The sequence below is a fragment of the Amia ocellicauda genome, chromosome 17 (assembly GCF_036373705.1).
Source record: "Amia ocellicauda isolate fAmiCal2 chromosome 17, fAmiCal2.hap1, whole genome shotgun sequence".
NCBI classification, from domain to species: Eukaryota; Metazoa; Chordata; class Actinopteri; order Amiiformes; family Amiidae; genus Amia; species Amia ocellicauda.
The window spans coordinates 1,613,465-1,632,009 of NC_089866.1; the positions used below are offsets into that span (position 1 = coordinate 1,613,465).

At 44.0% G+C, this 18,545-nt stretch overlaps 1 protein-coding gene across 2 annotated transcripts in view; it reads right to left on the bottom strand.

The window, feature by feature from the left end:
- The window catches only part of mad1l1 (mitotic arrest deficient 1 like 1), a 210,729-nt gene that overhangs the window by 79,955 nt on the left and 112,229 nt on the right, over positions 1 to 18,545 (bottom strand). For both annotated transcript variants that reach the window (XM_066689196.1, XM_066689197.1), the window contains exon 17: positions 12,732 to 12,922. In XM_066689196.1, the coding sequence (XP_066545293.1) occupies positions 12,732 to 12,922 (191 nt within the window). The remainder of the gene's footprint in view (positions 1 to 12,731; positions 12,923 to 18,545) is intronic.

Here is an 18,545-nt window from a genome sequence, read left to right on the forward strand (position 1 = left end):
TGAGGGTTGGGGGGGTCAGCTTAATACGTCTCCGCAGTTAGGCTTAGATTGCGAACACTTTATGTAACTCTAAGTCTTAATTTCCCACAAGCACACTTGAGCTCGGAGTTATGCTTCCAAGTGAACTGCGGTGCTTTTTTGGGCATCTCATACCATCCTGAAATAAAGCATCAATTACAAACGATCGGCCTCAGTGTATGTGTGTGTGTGTGTATGTGTGTGTGTGGGCGAGTCTGTTAGAGTGTCTGTGTGTGTGTGTGTGTGTGTGCGCATGCATGCACACGTCTGTATTTATTTACCGTTAGTCACTTTCAAATCTAAATGAATTGCAAGGAGGGGGAATCCAGACATTAACCGCCAATTCTCGAAAAGCTTTAAGGTACTTTATGAAATTAATGAAATAACTCACTAAATAAATAAATAATACTAATTGCGCACGAGATTTATGAGCAGCCAGGCAGCGCCGGTGATGGAGTCGGCTGAAGCTCGCTTAATTGTGCGTCACGCAGAGTGAGTCCCGTTTCACCAGGACCGCTCGGATATGCGGGTTCGGGTCCAACAGCTTGTGGCAGCGGTGCGTGAAAACCCCTCGGAGAGACCGGAGAGAAAACGCAGCGACGGATGATTTTCCTACATATCAGGCAACTGTTAAGGGTGGGAATAATGGGAATCAACGACATTATGGGTGTATTATTCACCGTTTAATGGCCATTTTGGGCTAGGAATGTCTTTTTTTTTTTTTAATGGCGTTGGCGTCGAGGGCAGAGGTTAATGAGTTGCACGATTATTTGACTTGGTTCTCTGGGGATGGGCTTTGGGAGGCGGGGGTCTTCAGCAGTAACGCATCGCTGTATTACAGCACTCTTGAGTTCAGACGCCGATTCTGTGTCATATCGGCAAACTACACCGACAGATATTTACACACCAGGCACAACTACACACCCGGAATGGAGAGACAAAATCATTTAGGTTGTGCTACAAGATCTTATGAGCTGTCTCAGTTCCAAGCAGGCTTTCTCTGACAAAGCCATGTTACTCTGACACAAGACAAATACAAAATAAAAAAGAGAGGGAGCTGTCATTTGAAATCCCTTTTCTCCGGACTTCAGTCGCTTACCTCCATCTCTCGGCGCGGTTAAGGAGAAGAACGGGGTTGGCACCCCCATCTTTGTACAAATTAGCTCTGAGCTCTCTATTACTGAGCTGCGATGGAGGTCAAGGTCAGAACTCAAAGTAATGGGAAAGTTGGGGCTGGTGAGGCACCTCGCTGTCAATGAGGCTTTCATGTCCTCGACTACACGAGATGGAAATATTCAGTGTATATATTAATGCACAATGAAGCCGGTTCAAGATGCCTTTAAGAGCTGGAATAAAGTAGAGAGAAATTAATTTTATATTTGCACTGAAGATTCTTCCACTTCATTCTTGATTCTTTAGTTAAAATATTTACCCCCAAACACTGTGTAAACAAACTAATTAATTAAAGTGTTTGAATCGTTTAGTTGAACTCATTAACTGGAATCTGCATTTTAAAACTGTTTCAAATTATCAATACTAATAATTAAATTTTATATTAACACCCCCACACATCTACATATAAACATAACCACACATACAGAGAGACATATACTTATAAATGTATATTTTTTAAATGAAAATCCTCCTGTACATGACAGAACATGCTGGCAATAAGAGAACACAAACCTCCATCTAACAGATTGAATCTCCATCTGATGTTTAATGTTGAGTAATTTAATTTTGCAGACTGACTTGCCTTGCTCTCGTTTCTTAAGTCTATGTTTCATAATATTTAAACACAATATCACGGCCTGCAAGTAGAGAATAATCACTCTCTTGTAAGAGCCACTAGACTCTCTCCTTTTCAGTGCAAATTACGCCTCGCTTGATTAAGGATCTTTTCATTCCTCGGCTCATGCAATTGCTTAAGTTAGCCTGTCAGCTTATCTGGAATCACATATTTGAATGTAAAACAAAATTAAAGTTGCGTTTGCTTATCTGCAAAGAACCAGGTTTAAAAAGTCCTTCAAATGAAGGGTAAAAAGACATAAAACTGAAAGCAACTCAGTGTAGAGCAACACAGAGTTTCTCTTTACCTTTGTCCGAGAGAACAGTGGTGAGATTCACGGCACCGGCATCGAATATCCGACCGAAACAATCACGGGACTGACTAAGGCCTTGTGCTGTCACGCGTTGTGATGTCACGCAGACATACACGCAGGCACCAGTACTCTCATACATGACCACATTATAGTATAGTATTACTGTCAGAAAATAAGAACTTCAGGTTTATATGAAAATCAATAAAATGCATGGCTGCAGGTCAGAAATGTTTTGCGCTGGATGCCAAGTCGTTTCCTAACAGCTACAAACATTGCAAGAGTTTTGTTCAACGCCTTGATGAACATTAATGGTTGCTTGTATTTATTATTACTATCATTAATAGCCTTCTCTAACCAAAATCGTAGATTTAAAAAAAAAAAAAAAAAAAAAATATATATATATATATATATATATATATATATATATATATATATATATATATGGCGCTCGAAACCTAGAACCAGAGATTCAAATAAAGGAAATGTTTTAAATGTATTCGATGTATTAACTTATATATCCAAATGGGCATCTAACCTGGAAAGCATTTGTATTTATTTTCTTAACTATATTATCATTCCATAGAACATAACTGAACAGGCCTTAATATTAAACACAGTTACTTGAAGATATAATTATTCATATTTAAATTTTAAAAAATGAAGCCCTCAAGTAAAAATCTTAAATTTTCAAACAAGCGACCCAAAAAAAACTGAATGAAAAAAAAAAATATTTGTATCATAACAGTTGAACTGCCTTAATACTCGGGACGGTCCGGACTCACTCAGAGCACCTGACTGTTACCGTTTCAGAACAAACGTATCAAGCCTGGACTGGATAAGGGCGTCTGCTAAGAAATACATAATAATAAAGTCTATCGCAAGCAGTAACTCAGACAAAAACAGATTGTTGTTTTCTGTTTATGTCAAGGATCAATCGCAGGGCAGGCTGCCTTCATTACAACAGACAAATCAGAACCAAACGGGGGGCCGAGAGAGAGAGAGCGCAAATTCGAGTGCGAGACAGGGTGAGAGACAGAGGAACAGACAGAAGGGGGCGGGGGAGTCGGAGAGAGAGAGGGGGACACAAGACAATGTAGCATCTCGGTCTGTGCAGAGGACAGTTTAGTAATCAAGCGGCCGCCTCTCCCTCCCCTTGATGAACCGCGAATCGTATTGACTGAAGTGCAAATGGAAAGGATCGTCAACGCTCGGGGGATATCGTTTAGAGGGGGATGACGACCCGGTCTTAGCGAGAGGTGTGAAGTATTTGCTGGGTGTGAAAGGCTGGGAAGGTTTACCAGGTTTATCTACCAAGTTGTGTCTGGGGAAGAGCGATCTAATACTGTTGAGAACTGATTACTACTATTATTAATCATCATATATATTGGAAGTTGTAAAATGTATTATATTTTGAATTGCTATGTTAAATGTAAATTGAATTTGTAATGTTTGATGCCTTTACTTAACTGTATTTTGCACTTATTGCTGTAAGTTGCCATGGATAAGGGCGTCTGCCAAGAAATAAAAATAATAATCATAATAATCATAATATATTTATATTGCAGAGTATTCATATGTACCTCCAGTTTATCATAAAGCTTTGTTGTAAAGTGTTTATTAGCTAAGAAAGAATAAAACAGAAAATGCGGTGTTAGGTTCACGTTTCCCCCTCGAACGCATTACTCACCGATATTACTGGAGATGCCAGAGATTTGTTTGCTTCAGCAACAAAATAAAAGTCTGTTTATGAGAGATAGCTAGTTTCCCCGAGTCACAACTGCTTTTTATTTTCCTCTTTTTTAAAATGCCATACTTTAGCAGGGTTTATATTATTAATGGCGAAAGGCAGAGCACGCAGGGTCTTGAAAAATTTATTTAATGTTTAAATTTTAAGCGGTGGAGGATGAAGTTTGGAGGCCGCGCTCCTATCGTCTGACCGCCGGCGCTACTCGGCTCAGATAAAAACGGACGCCCTTTCGCTCTGTATTTTCACCGCAGAGACGAGAAAACAAGTGTTGATCGTTTACTTCTCTTCTCAAACAAACCGGCCATTACTTTGACAGTTTCTTCTGCCGTCTCCTGTCAGTAATCGCCAACCCCATCATAAAGTTGGCTTAATTTTATTTACATATATAAAGCGTGTGTGAGTAGACGAGAGTGTGAGTAAATGAGTAGACGAGAGTCCGAGTGTGAGTAAATAAGTAGACAAGTGAGTGTGAGTAATTAAGTAAATGAGTGAATGACAGGGAGTAAATGAGTGTGAGTAAATGAGAGTGTGCGAGTAAATGAGTAGATGAGTGTGAGTAAATGAGTAGACAAAAGTGAGTGTGAGTAAATGAGAATGTGAGTAAATGAGTAAATGAGTGTGAGAGTGTGAGAGGAAATGAGTAGACGAGGGTGTGAGTGTACTTTGTTCAGGGCACCTAATGTAGGTAAAACTTGAAGAAATAGAAAACAATACAAAAATAAATAATAATCAGGCCAAGGAATCTCAGCTCACTCAAGTTATTCGAGAAAACAAGAGGAAAAAAAGTGAGTATGTAAGACTTTAGCTACAGACTACAGAAACTTGAAAGCAGGCAGATTATTGAACTTTTTTGCCTTGGTTTTACAACTATTCCTACACACTGAATCACAAAAACAATTAATAATGCTAGTTAAAAAACTCAGGAACCAGAAAAAAAAAAGTTGTTAAAATATTAACAGTAGCAAAAGCTGAGTTTTCTTATTTCTCTGTAGACACAGGTTCAGGAAACACAAAGGGGCCACAGCAGTTAATACAATAAGAGAGCATTGTTATTTATGAATGACTTACGGGCGATCTCTTAACGAGGTTTCCAGGCCATCACTGATTGCGCTTTCCACACAATCTTCAATTTCACCGCCCGAATTATCCTCTCCACTTTCAATTGTGCACGGGGACACTTACAGATATGCTAAACGCAGAGGAATATCGCGCAACGCAGCGGCACACGACGCAGCTAAATCATTTACAGCTTCGCAATTTCCGTCCGGGACGCGGCTCCGATAATCGCTCTTTAATCAGTTTTGTGGAGCAGATAATCTTCAAAAACACAATAATAAGAGAGAGGAGACGCAGCCACCAGGATGCGCGCCGGCACGTCACTAATTAACCCGCCACGAGGGTTTGGAAATAAAATACAACAATTCTACACAAGTGTGTGGAGCGCTAATCCAATTAAAATGCTTTGTGTGGGGGGAATGGGAAATTTGTGCGAGAGCTGGAGGCTTAGTGGAGGACAGTAAGTCAAAGTGGGCCGTGTGTTACAGTCTCCTCTCCCTGGGGTTAAAAACACATTTCCAAACGAGCGCCGCATTGTTATAGCTGCTTATATAATTACACTGTAATCGAGTTGATACATATTGTATACAGTCATCCAGAAGGCAACTTTGAAAAGCACACAAAAGGAGTTGCACCCCGGTATCTTGCGTGTCAGAAAGCCGTCCCGCACACCGAGCCAGCGCTACGCGGCCCTTCAAACCCTGTCCTAATCCATCGCTTTCATTGATGGGAATCTGCCGCGACTCCAAAGAGATACGAGGTCTCTAGGAAACATTAACGAGGTGCGCACATCAGCAGATTGGAGGATTGCAATTTAAGACTAAACAACAATGGCTCAATCAGAGGAGCAAAGGCAGAGAGGCAATTACACAAACGACAAAACACTTATTTTAAATATTTAAGGTCCCCTGACGCTGGGGCACAATTATGAGAACCTGGAAATCGTACTAAAAGACAACTCTGGCTGCTGTGGGTTTGAGAAACTATTCTCCCACCACAATATTGTACCTCGGTCAGTAACCGCACCTGTTGGCGTAAGAATCGAACATTTTTGGGAGCATTGTGTACCCCAAGGATACATACGGTTTAATTATTGCCTATTTGTATTGCAGCCGAGTTCGCCGACAAAGTATTTAAACACATTTTGTTCGTTCCTCCGAGTTCCAGGAGCAGAAAATCTCCTGACACTTTTTTTTTCTTCATTACCAATGTAAACGAGCATCTCCCCCACGTTTATTTATTCTACTTTCCCGATATTTCCGCAATCTCAAGCAGTCAAGCTTTAACAGTTTGATACATGTGCACTTGTGCAAGAAAAACAGTAAATGACTTCTGACTGTGTACTCTGATGAAGAACAGGCTGCTGCTGAAAGTTAATTCGCAGGATCATCTTATTCATGACCTTAATTATAAACAACCTCGCATCATTCACCGCACTGTCATTCAGAACTCTCTCTGCTCTTTTTTATTTTTTTCGGTTGGAGAAATAGCGGGGAGCGCATCATCTTCACACAGAGAGCAATAATTAGAAGAGTAAAAGTACACAAATTACAAATAGCAAGCAGAGACGGCACCTGCAGGATCTCATACCCGGCACTGTGTAAAACAACGATTCAAGTCAGCTCTGAATCGATTTCCTTCCTTGTTTTTTTCAGCACTCAGAGAGACTGAAATGGGACAGGAGAGAGAAACAGAGAGAGGTCTGGAGTCTGCCTCCCTGGTGCGAAAGGTCTTCTTTGTGCCTTTCTCAGGTTTTATTATTAGATCTCTTAGCAGACACCCTCATCCAGGAGGACTTACAATTGCTACAATACAGCACATTAGTTTTGCATAGAATTACCCATTTATACAGCTGGGCTCTTAATGGAGCATTCTGGGTAAGGTACCTTCTTGGTCAAGGGTACAACAGCAGTGTCCCCCACCTGGGATTGAACCCACGACCCCCTCTGGAGTCCTGACTGCTCCTCCACACTGCATTCGTTCTCGTTCATATTCTTCTGTGTGTTTGCAAGCAGTCGCTTTAGAAGTAAATCTAAGCTACTGGACCAGACAAGCCCCAATCGCAAGACCGTTCTGAGGCAGCAGAGAAGGCATTAATCTTCTCTGAGTTTAGACCTGACAAGACTGGGCTCTTGTCAGTTTCGGGTGGAAACGAGCGATCAGTGAGGCTTGTAGAGGACAACACCTGGAGCTCTACCTCAAGGTAGACGAGCTGTGTCTGAAACACTCTAACCAGGGGGTTCGAGTGGCATGTGTCAATCTGTGTGGAGGATCTGTCTCTTCAAGGGTGTGCTGAACATCTGGACCTCCAGAGCCAGCGCCCCAGCCCTCTGTTTGCTTGGACCCCGGCACTGAGGGCAACATAGGCGGCCTCCGGGGACGGCTGACTCACTGTGAGGCCGTGTCTGACTGCGGAGACACTTCGATGTTGATTGCACATAGAGGAAGGGGCATTGCTTTGAACTGACAATGAGAGGCCTGTGCTTGGTGTGTGCGGCCTTGGGAATTATTATTGAAGGTAGCAAGGGGGGGATTTTTTAAATTAAAACGTTCTGCCTTAAGGGAGGGGGAAGAAATGCAGCAAATCAACCAGCCAAAGAAGAGTGACTGAGAAGGTCAGGTTTCCAACACCAAGGAGCTCGCCAAACACATCAATAAGACAAATAAATAGAAGAATTATTAAGGGACACACAGAGACAGACAGGAGAGAGAGAGACACACACACACACACACAGAGAGAGAGAGAGACACACACGGGACCAGTTCTGACACTGGGCGGGCTGAGTCTGTCGATGAGGCAGAGTTCCCACTCGGTACAAAACGACGGTTATCTAAAGAGACACTGATCCATACCGGAGCGTTCCCGGACTGCGACTGCGCCCCCCCGCCCCGGTCTGCGTGGGAAGAGGGCAGACAGGCGAGAGACCTGCGCCTGCGCCGCCATTACCGCTCTCTCCACATCAAAGGAGAGCCGTTCAGGGGCTCAGATGCGAGAGCGCTGCCTCCACAGAGCCGCACAGCCGAGGCACCAGTCAATACTTTCCCTCCAACGCCGCGTCTCCATCAATCTCACACTGGCACCTGGAGTGCGGCCACCAGGGCGGGGGAACATGCTCTGAATACACTTACGGATGGAGAAATAAGAGCTAATACAGTGAAGCCTGCCCTTGGCCCGAGCAGAGGAGTTTGGCTGTGTCCTCCTCCCTGAATCAGACTGTCTACACGCAGGTATTTCAAGGAAAGACATGGTCACAGGGGTGGTAGGTGCTGTGACATATCCTGGGGTGCGGGGCATGATGGGAGATACGTCAGAGTGAGAGGAGCACTTCCCAGCGCACTGATTCACCTGCGTCTAAATCGCACACCTGCTGTCAAAACTATTATTCGTATTCTTTAAAATAAATAAGTAAACAGAGAAACAAACAAATAGATAGATAAGACAAAAACATCCCTGTGTTTGGAGCTCATTCAGAGACTGCTGTCCATGCCGTTGAAGGGGGCAGAGACGTAAAAATCCCTATGTAACAGACGTCGTGAGAGAGAACAGCGCAAAGACTCTCCTGGGTTTTGTGGTTTTACTTTAGTTACGGGGTCTCATAAAGCCCGGCTCCGCAGTAAAACACGATCGACTCTGGCGCGCGAAACGTTTACCGCACTTCTTTATTGGCCTTACAATCGCCGCCGAGCCGCACTGATCCGAATGTCTAGTGCAGACGACAATACGGCGCTTCAAGCAAACATCTCTGATCAAGGTTTACGTCTGAGCAGCCCTGACACTCATTTATTTTCATCAGTATAATCAGAAAACACTGAAAAATGTAAGCGGTTATAATGGCTTCTCTTCTCTTAATCCCGTATTATAAATGTGCTTACGGAACAATATTTAAACACGGTGAGCTGTTGTCTCCTGAAGGTAAACAGCGCTGTGACCTCCGTCTGTAAATAGGCAGATTATGCAGAGACGTATTTGTCCGAGGCAAACAGAACCTGGTTTACTGACATCACAGGCTCGTCCAGCTGCATTTCTCTCTGAGTATGAATCAAATACCCTTCAGGAGGCTGTGGAGGTGAAGGTAACCCGTATACGCCCACCGCAAGATCAATCGGGCCGGGATTGAAATAGTACTGGTCAACAGGAGGTGAAGACTATTAACCCATCAACAACTTGCCAATCCATACCTAATCAATATCCATACTTAAACACCCCACCGACTCAAATGCAATTCCAATAGAGGCCTCCAATTAGGTGTTTCACTGATATTCATCCTGCTAACAAGGAACAGATCAGTTCACATCTATTTAATCCCCTGTGAAAACAGTAACGGCTGAATCTTATCTCCGGTAGTCGCGTTGTTCAATTTTTCAGGACGCTCCTGGCAGTGCTTGACCAGACGCCCCGGTGCTGAAGGTCTCTCTGAGAAGACACACGTGGCATACCGATACGGCCGGACAGAGAACCACACACTTACAACGGGATAAAAATATGGACTCCGGGGATCTTCTCTCTCTCATTAATCAATAACTTCTCACTCTCCTACAAGTGTGCTTAAGGTCTGAGACTTGTTGAAACAAATGAGGCTGTTTCTCGGTGTGTGTGTGAGATTAGGACTTGCTGTTGTTTTTTCGCCGGCCTTCCTGACAGCCACGTCCTCCTCCGCCACACGAAGCCGCCGCTCGGCCGCTATCTGACCGGCTGCAGACGCTTCGCACACGTCTTCTCAGGCCAGATTACACGCACATTTATTTTAATTCCCGCCGATAAAAACCTTGCGCTGCTCCAGGATGGGAGACGCAAGGAAGACGTCGCTTACCCAGGAGGAAAACAACTTTAAACTGATATGTTTTATTTAGTTTTTACTCTCCTTTCCACACTGGCTTTACACACTTTATAGTTTTTTTTATAAATACACGAAGCGTAGATATATGCAGGGCTGACCAGCAAAAGGGCTTTTATGCAATATGTATCAAAAGTGAGTTGAGATACATAAAGCAACATCCACAGGGATTTGCCTGAGGTTACGTTTCAAAGGTGTTTGCGTATTGTCCTGTGCTTCCAACAAACTGTCTAACATGCCGTCCGCTACGTCTCAGTGTCTGGTCATTTCCAACTTTACTGTAATTCCAGCTAGTATTATTCTATTCCCGATTCTGACAAAGACCGTGATTGAGGTTTGGGTTGAGGAGAAAGATGGAAAGATTTCAATGAAGTCCTCCGGCACCCAGAGGAGGAGAAGAAAAAGGGGGAGAATCTGTGGATTTGGGGCATTTTTCATTCGGACGCAGAAACACCCATGATGCTTTGCAGATTACCACTATTGAAGAAGAGCTTTGTGATTGAATATTTGATAAAACTCTTTCATTGTTTGTTATTCACAAATCAAAACACAGCTATATTTTTGCAAACGTTAGATTGTCTGTAATCTGGGCCACAATCTGGGACAGCTAATTTTCAAGGGCTATCAGCATGATTGGCAGGTTGGCAGTTTCAGTCAGTGTTCATCCCTGTATAAAAACTCTATAAAGACTGGAAGCAGACAAATAAAAACACCATCGCTTATTAAAACTGTAAAAACTCTGAGTCCGATGAAGGGTTCAAAGACTTTGAAGAATAAACTCTCTCAATCAGAGGCGAGGGATCACTTTCAACCCATCTGACAGGCGCGATGCAACCTGGGGGGTCTGCAGAGCGACGGGGTAATTAGGAAAGCCCCCCCAGAGAGAAGCCCACGAGATCAGTGACCAGCACGGGGACGGGACACGGATGAGCCCGGCTCGGCAAGGTAAGAGACCCACTTATCTGCCTCCAAGCCGACTGCCTTATCTCGAATGGCGGCGACGAACCGAAAACAAATTAGCAAACATGCGAGATAATAAATCTTTAATTTATGAATTAAACATCTTTGATCTGTTTTCCATAGCAATTATTCAGGCAGTTCAAAACTCTTAATTAAAGAGCGCGAGGGGGAAAACAGGCATCACATTTGACCTCTGACTCCGGATGATCAGAGCAATAAATCACTTGCCTTCAGCCAGCAGAGGACGGGCGCACGGGAGGGAAACGCTTCTGGCGAGACAGAAATCGGCGATGTTCTCCTAAAACAACGGACGTGCTCGTATGTCGAACACCTGACAGTTTATCAGAATGTGGGCAACCGTCTCATCTTGCGATGTTGCTTATTGTTGTTGATGAACGCACAAGAGCTTGACCGGCACACAAACCCAGCCAGGAGACAACACAGAGGAGGAGGCCACTGCTTGTGCGTCTCAAACTCAACTCAAACACTGATAGAAAACGAAGACACCCAGAGATCAAGGTGCCAGTGAGGAGTCTATATGGTTAACATCAGACGCCGGGGGGCTTATTACGCCCCTCATATCCTGCGCTGATTGCGTGACAAGAACCAATTAGATTTCCACGTCCGCCTCAATCCGACGCGCTAACGACGGATCGATCCGCAGGTGGAAGCCGGCACGGTCTAATCTGTTAAAGGGAAATCTGCAAAAACATACAGCGAAAGGTCGAAACTAATTGAATTCTGCGATGATGTTTACAGATGGAACCAATTTAGCACAACTTTAACGAGGTTTGCGTCCCCGAGAACGGAGCGTGAGGAGAGAGGCCCACCGCCACACAGCTGTTGCCGCACACGTTGAATGTTACATTTGTCAGCCCGGCTCTGTTCGAAAGCTCTTCAGAAAGATAGTTTTTCTTTCCTCCGGCACCCAGGGAAGATCAGAATGGATTCAACGGATTCCGGAGATTCTCGGTTTTAATGAGCTTCCCGAAGGACTGAGCTCTTTACACCAAATAAAAAGCATGAAAAAGGACAACACAAAAGACGAGCTAAAGGCCGGGAGCTGAGAAGCTACACAGAGTTAATGCATGCAGGTTACCGAGATACTGAACATCCTGTCCTTAAGTGTATAATCACCCTAATTGACCCTCCAGCCAGCCATTAGCGCTCCGATACCTTCATCTGCTTTTCAAGTCTTCAATGTTGGTTGCACACAAAATAAATGCTTTAAGAAAAGAAACCCGGCGGAGAGTGGCTGGGGATGAATCCTTACATCACACATATGAGCCATTATATATATCTTTAAAGAATTATTCGAATTGAATCGTGCAGCAGGAAAATAAATTAAAAAAGGCACCTTAAGGATGACAAACCCCTCTCCTCACGACAGATCTTTCCTCTGAAGAAAACACGGTTTACATAAACACTCCAGTACTACTGATGGATGCTAATTATGATTTAGGGGTAAAAAATATATGCTTTTGTTTCCCGCCTAAAGATCAAATACTTTCTGATCTAATTCTCTCTCTCTCTCTCTCTCTCTCTCTCTCTCTCTCTCTCTCTCTCTCTCTCTCTCTCTCTCTCTCTCTCTCTCTCTCTCTCTCTCTCTCTCTCTCTCTCTCTCTCTCTCTCTCTCCAGGTTGCTGGGCACAGACAGCCACATCTCTTCACGTTACAGAAGCTGTGTGCTCTGACGACAGGTGGGGGAATCACCGGGGGACGGTGAGCCGGCGCGGTTCTACACCTCCGTATAATTAGATGTTTGCTTTTGTGCACTTATATTTCGGTTTGAGTACAGGTGTGATCTGAACGCTTCCCCTGTTCTGGGGGAGAGGGATGTCCGTGGGGCGAACAACTCAGTTCTAGGATTGTTTTGGCTTTTCATGCACTATTGTTTTCCAGCTGCCACCGAACAAGCTTCGAGGCAGCATCCCGTGACATGCAAGCTGCACACGTGTCACAGCCAGCACCACGCCTGCAGGATATCACTCCACCGGCACTGAGGTCTCCTACCTTGAAGAGCAGGGAGTCTTCCATGCGCTCGGCGTACACCGAGGTCAGGCGGTACTGGTTCTCGGTGGTGATGTCGATCTGGTACCCAGTGAGCACATAGCACACTGTCCTGAACTCCTGGATCTTCTTCTGAAACACCTCCTTCAGGCGCTGGTTCTTCAGCTCCGCGCTCTCGATCTGTTTGCGCAGCTCTGCAAAAACACACAGGGGAACAAATCATCAAATAAACACACAGATCCACACCTCGGAGTGAAGAAAGCGCATGGCTGGCACTGTGAGTCATGCGTTTAAGTGAGGATTTGGTTATATGACCGAGGCAGCGGCCCCAGATAAGTGGACTCCTCTGTGGACTGATTGCCCCTTTTTCTAGTGAACAAGTTAACCTTCATAATAATTTTGTATTGCCTGGTGTGAAAATGAACAGCTACCAGCCAACCATCAACAGAGTCGTTACCTTTATATAACAACCTGGAATAACACCTGAATCCATCACACACCGTCTCATCATAAATGACGCCTTAAGCGACACAAAATGAAAACCTAATTCCAAAGATATTCCTGAATATTTTACTTTACTTAAACTGTGATGATAGTCAAAATAATTACAAAGTAATCCCTCAAATAAAAGCTGACTTTAAATAAGCCTTCCTTAAAGCTACATGGGATCTTGAACACAGCAAGAAGCCTCCCGATTTAATAGCAGATGTGCCAAACAATTTCACAATCTGTTCCACTCGGTATCAGCTGTTTAATCTGGAGTGTATGTTCAAAAGCGCAGTGCCGCTTCCCCACAACGAGGGCCCTCCACAGAAGAGACGTCGCCGCAAAGTCAAACAGACGGCGAAGTTGTCAGAGTGAACACAGACCGATTGACAGGTTCACCCAATAATCCGCGCATCTATTCTCCCACCCAAATTACAGAGTGGGTTTGCCAAGGGGCGGCGAGCATCGTGCCGACGCCGGGACAAAACACGTGTCGACAGAAGCACACAATGGGCACGTCCTCGAATCAGACCGGCAGTCATAAAAGAATCGGGCAGCACATATTGTGGAATTCTTTACCAAGTAAAACAAGGAGACATTTTCTCTCTACAGCATGCAGAACACAAAACATTCACACAAAAACACACAAACGTAAGGGTGCCGGTGGTAAATTCTATAAACAATTTATATATGAATTTATGTTAAAGGACCTAGAGATCGAATGATAAGAAACATTAACCATTTCAACTAGGAGCTGGATGTACACAACCAACGCACATAGGCCTGACCAAATCAACACATCAACCTCCCCCTGAAGCGCAAATTACAAGCCTGTACCGGTGCCATAAAAGTGCGATAGGGTACAAGTTCTTAATGTGCGATTCGCAGGTAGGTCAAAGTTTTAATTTGGTCAAAGTCAAAGTGAATTCGATGAGCTCTATCAAACCTAATACATCATTATCCAAAAACACAACACCACCACAATAACCTGACACTAAATCATAGGTTTTTTGTATGTAAAAAAGGTTAAATCTTCTATTTCAGTATTAATTGAATACGGTTGTGTAATGGCGGCCATTGAAACCAATATCCACAAATCCTTTATGAAAATCCACTCCGACATAAAAGAAACTGAGCCATAAGTTATACAAATCCAATTTACCTCAGAAGTGTTTCAGAGTGCTAATCAGAAGAGTGAGAGACAAAGTGTTTCTCATGTTTAATTTATCATCACAATCTAATTTCCTGGAGGGTTTAGGATAACGCCAATATATTTCTGCCAGTCCCTGTTGCATTGGCTGCTCGCTGTTCCCCTCGTCTCATTTCGCTCCCGCCCGGTTTCTCTGCCAGATTAAGGTGATATTTGATATTATTCGGTTTTTTATCATTTCCACGACTCAAGTAATCCAATACTCAAGTGGGGGACTCATGGAAATCAAGACCTGCCTGCTGGCCAAATGCACAACCATGCCTCTGAACTGCCAGCGATACGTATTGCAGTGAAGTACCGGAAAGGAAATATCTGAGAAAACCTGAAACAACTGAACAAAAATAGATAAACTGCATAGACCCTATCCAGTCTGTTTTTGAATGATCCCAAATTGTCTCTTCAGCCACATCGCTGGGGAGTTTGTTCAGATTGTGACGCCTCTCTGTGTGAAGAAGTGTCTCCTGTTTTCTGTCTTGAATGCCTTGAAGCCCAATTTCCATTTGTGTCCCAGGGTGCGTGTGTCCCTGCTGATCTGGAAAAGCTCCTCTGGTTTGATGTGCTCGATGCCCTTCATTTCACTGGAGGATTAGGTATTAAATGTCTAATTCTTCCCATGTAAGTATTAGATAAACTCAGCCGAAATATAAGTACAGTGAGAATCACTCGATTCACTCTGTTGAAAAGGCAGATCGGGGGTTAAAAATCCTAAATTATCGTGATTCGCTCAATATTTTTTTTGCAACTCGGCATAAATTAACTGCTGAGACGTAACAGACGGTGCAGCTTTGCCGGGGAATGGACGGGTTCTTGGGATTGACCATTTGTCGCTCGCTATGGGTGCCAAAGCTCTGTGCCGAAAAAAATAGTTTTCCCACTAAACCACCCTCGACAGCCAAACTAAACATGGATGCAAAGGATCATGGGAAGAGAGGAGCTGGACTACAGCAGAGCACGCCGGAGGAACGGGAGATGTTATTGCTACAAATGCAGGACATGCAACTCATATAGGACATAATTTATAGCCTGCAGCTACGGCCTTAAACAGCGACGGGGGAGAAACTGGAGGCCAAACGGCAAGCAGAGAAGCAGGGCTCGGAGAAGATGGATGAGGCTGGCTTTTTTACTGTTTGAGGCCAGATGGTGGAATAAAATGATTCCAAGGAGAAAGGAATGAGAAATTAGTTTAATTTGTCAAAAATCAATTTAGAATAATTACTCTCATTTAACGACTTCATTGCAAAGAGGGAAAAAAAGAATCCCACGAATGCTATTGACTCGTATTGAAAATGATTCATTATTCAGAATATCATTTCCTACCAATTCTGAGCTGACGTGAGGAAACGCAGGAGAAACATCCGGCGTAACGGATGGCACCGCTCACAGCGATGAGAAACGGCACTCGCCGGGAACGCAAGTGACTCGCGCCTTCAACTGAGCTTTCTGCTTTTAATCAGTTCTCCGGGAACTTTTCCCAGGACATCAGAGGTTGTGTACCGAGACAGCAGAGCTACGGCATCACTGTCGCAAATGTTCAAGACAACTAAGCGGTTTTCCCGGGGTCTAATATTCCCCAAAGTCTTAAATCCCATCACCCTGGGGATGCCCGTTTTCCAGCAGCAAGTCTTTCTTCTCTTCAGATCTGCATCCCTGTGAAGTTTGTGTTTCACCCTAAATATGTACACTGACACCGACACTAGCAAACCGCGTGTGGCATTCGAGACGGGTAATTAAACGGCATGTGTTGTCAGAGGTAAGACCGCATACAGTTCTGCCGCCACAAAGTCGAGGGGGAGGCATTAAACAAAAAGCAGCGAGAGCGTGGCGTCTCCTGCTGGGGCCGTAATGACTTCGACTGGAAGAGCCGGTGAAGTTAGCGGTGAAAAGCGTGCCAGGTGCGGCTGGCCGGGCCTTTCCACACGCCTCCCACGAACACCAGCGCGGGGTTTCCACAGGGAAGGGGCTGCTGCACGGCACGGTTAGGAGTCACCGTCATCTGGCAAAGACTCTACAGTTTCTCTACTGGTTAATGTCAAGATGTGATTTATAGTGAGCACAGATTTATTTTGGGTTCTGGTGATGTGCGTCTCATCTCGTCAAACACCGACAAAAAAAACAACCGTCTGACTGGTCAGCCCCCCCAACCTCCAGCAATCACCGTAAAGCCACTGTTTCAACAATACCGCCTCTTCCACAGGCCGTCGTCTACGCAGAGAGCATGAATTATTAACCACCCTGAAACCACAAACTTTTGACTTTTAAATTTTTAAATATTTAGTAATGAAGCATCAAATATTCATGCCGCCTTCTTGTGAATTTAGCAAGTGAACCAAGAGAGAGCGATTAAACAAGGCCTTTATTGCTCCGAATTTATGTCACTTTAATTCTTGTTTGCTACTCCCACACTAGGAGATGTATTTAAAATGAATGAATTAATACTGCTGTGTACATACATCTCCCCTTTCTATTGTGGTTAAATTCATCTGCGATACTTCTTGCCTTTACGAGGTAAAGCATCTTTTAAAAACAAGGCCGCAGATGCAGACAATCCCACGATGCACTGCTCTGGGTTTCAGCCCTGTTCTGGGCCGTGTCTTTCCCCCCACACACATCACGTGGTCTTGACCTCGGCCAACCGGAGGGCAGACGTCAAGGCGACGGCCCCTAATCGCGTGCCTAATCGGGAGCAACAGATGCAGGTCACGTTTTAACATCGCTGGTGTACCGGCAGGCAAGCGAAACCTTATTATATTCAGTAACTAATCAAACTTTTAAGCAGGCGAATAACACCGGCTAATGGAGAAGAATTGAGCGGAAAAGGCGTCCGAAGGGGCTCTAAACAGCGCAAGACGAACGACCGCCTCTCTCTCCATTCCTTCCGTAATCAGCGGAGGAAGAGTTGTGCTCTTGTTATACCAGCTGTGCAGGACAGGGCAGATTAACTCAAGAGCAAATTACTCCACTGTCATGTGAGGTACCGTCGAGGAGAGCAGGTTGTTGTGCGACGAGAGATGAGATGCAGAGATGTTAGCCACGTCTACTTAAACATACACTTCAGTTAATTTTTAGGACAATTTCATCTCTGCAGATCCAAGACACAATATTATTGTCTTATTCTATTATTACTCCAGATACCCCACAGTGACTAAAATTGCACAGTTTATTCATAAACTGACACCTCACACCCTCCAATTATATGCAAAGTTCTGCTCTTTTGTGTGTATTACATTGCGAGGAAATCAATGTCATCGATAGGCTGCAATGTGTAATTTCTACCAGGGATTTATAAAAAAAAAAATAAAAGAAGGGGAAAAAAGTGCTAGTGACACATTATTATTATATCACTCCAGAGAACAGCTTGGCTGGCTTTGTGGAAATGAATCAAAAAGACACCAACAATTATTGCTGTATGGTTTCAGGACTGAGAGTCTGATGTGTAACAGACCAGGACATTAAAACTTAAACATATGTTAAGGAACAGCAACCAATTTATAAAGCCAAACAATTATGCAAAAGAAAGTAGATTTCCTGCCGCTTTCATTAAGACTCTCTTCACAGCGGGTGAATTCAAACGTGTCTCTTCCAGAATCAATAACCGTGTGGGAGTTAACCCATCAATCGCCGACTTCAATCTGCAATTTCCAGAAAGCGAACTAATGTCTTCATGAGCAACCTGTCAGAAGTTACACACGACGCTACTTGTTTCTGATAGTATTGATACTGATTGATATTGATATTGTTTTCCTTCTGTGAAAAAGTGGGAGTTTTAATCAAAGCATTACATTTAATATGATTGCAATTGTATTAATAAAGGGAATGGGATATTAGAATGTTTAGGATGTGATTAATAATGGACACACACACACACACACGAAAACACATTAGTATATGCAGTTGATTTTCGATCTTATTTTCCTGTATGTATCTGATTAAAACAACAGGGAGGATCTCGCACAAAACAGACCTGCTTGAAACATGTAACATGAATCTGCTGGCAAAAGCTTCTTAAACATGTTCACAGACTCCCAAGGACACACATCCATCCATCCATTTTCGAAACCGCTTATCCATGTGGGTCGTGGGGGACGCTGGAGCAGATCCCGTCAAGCATAGGGCGCAAGGCA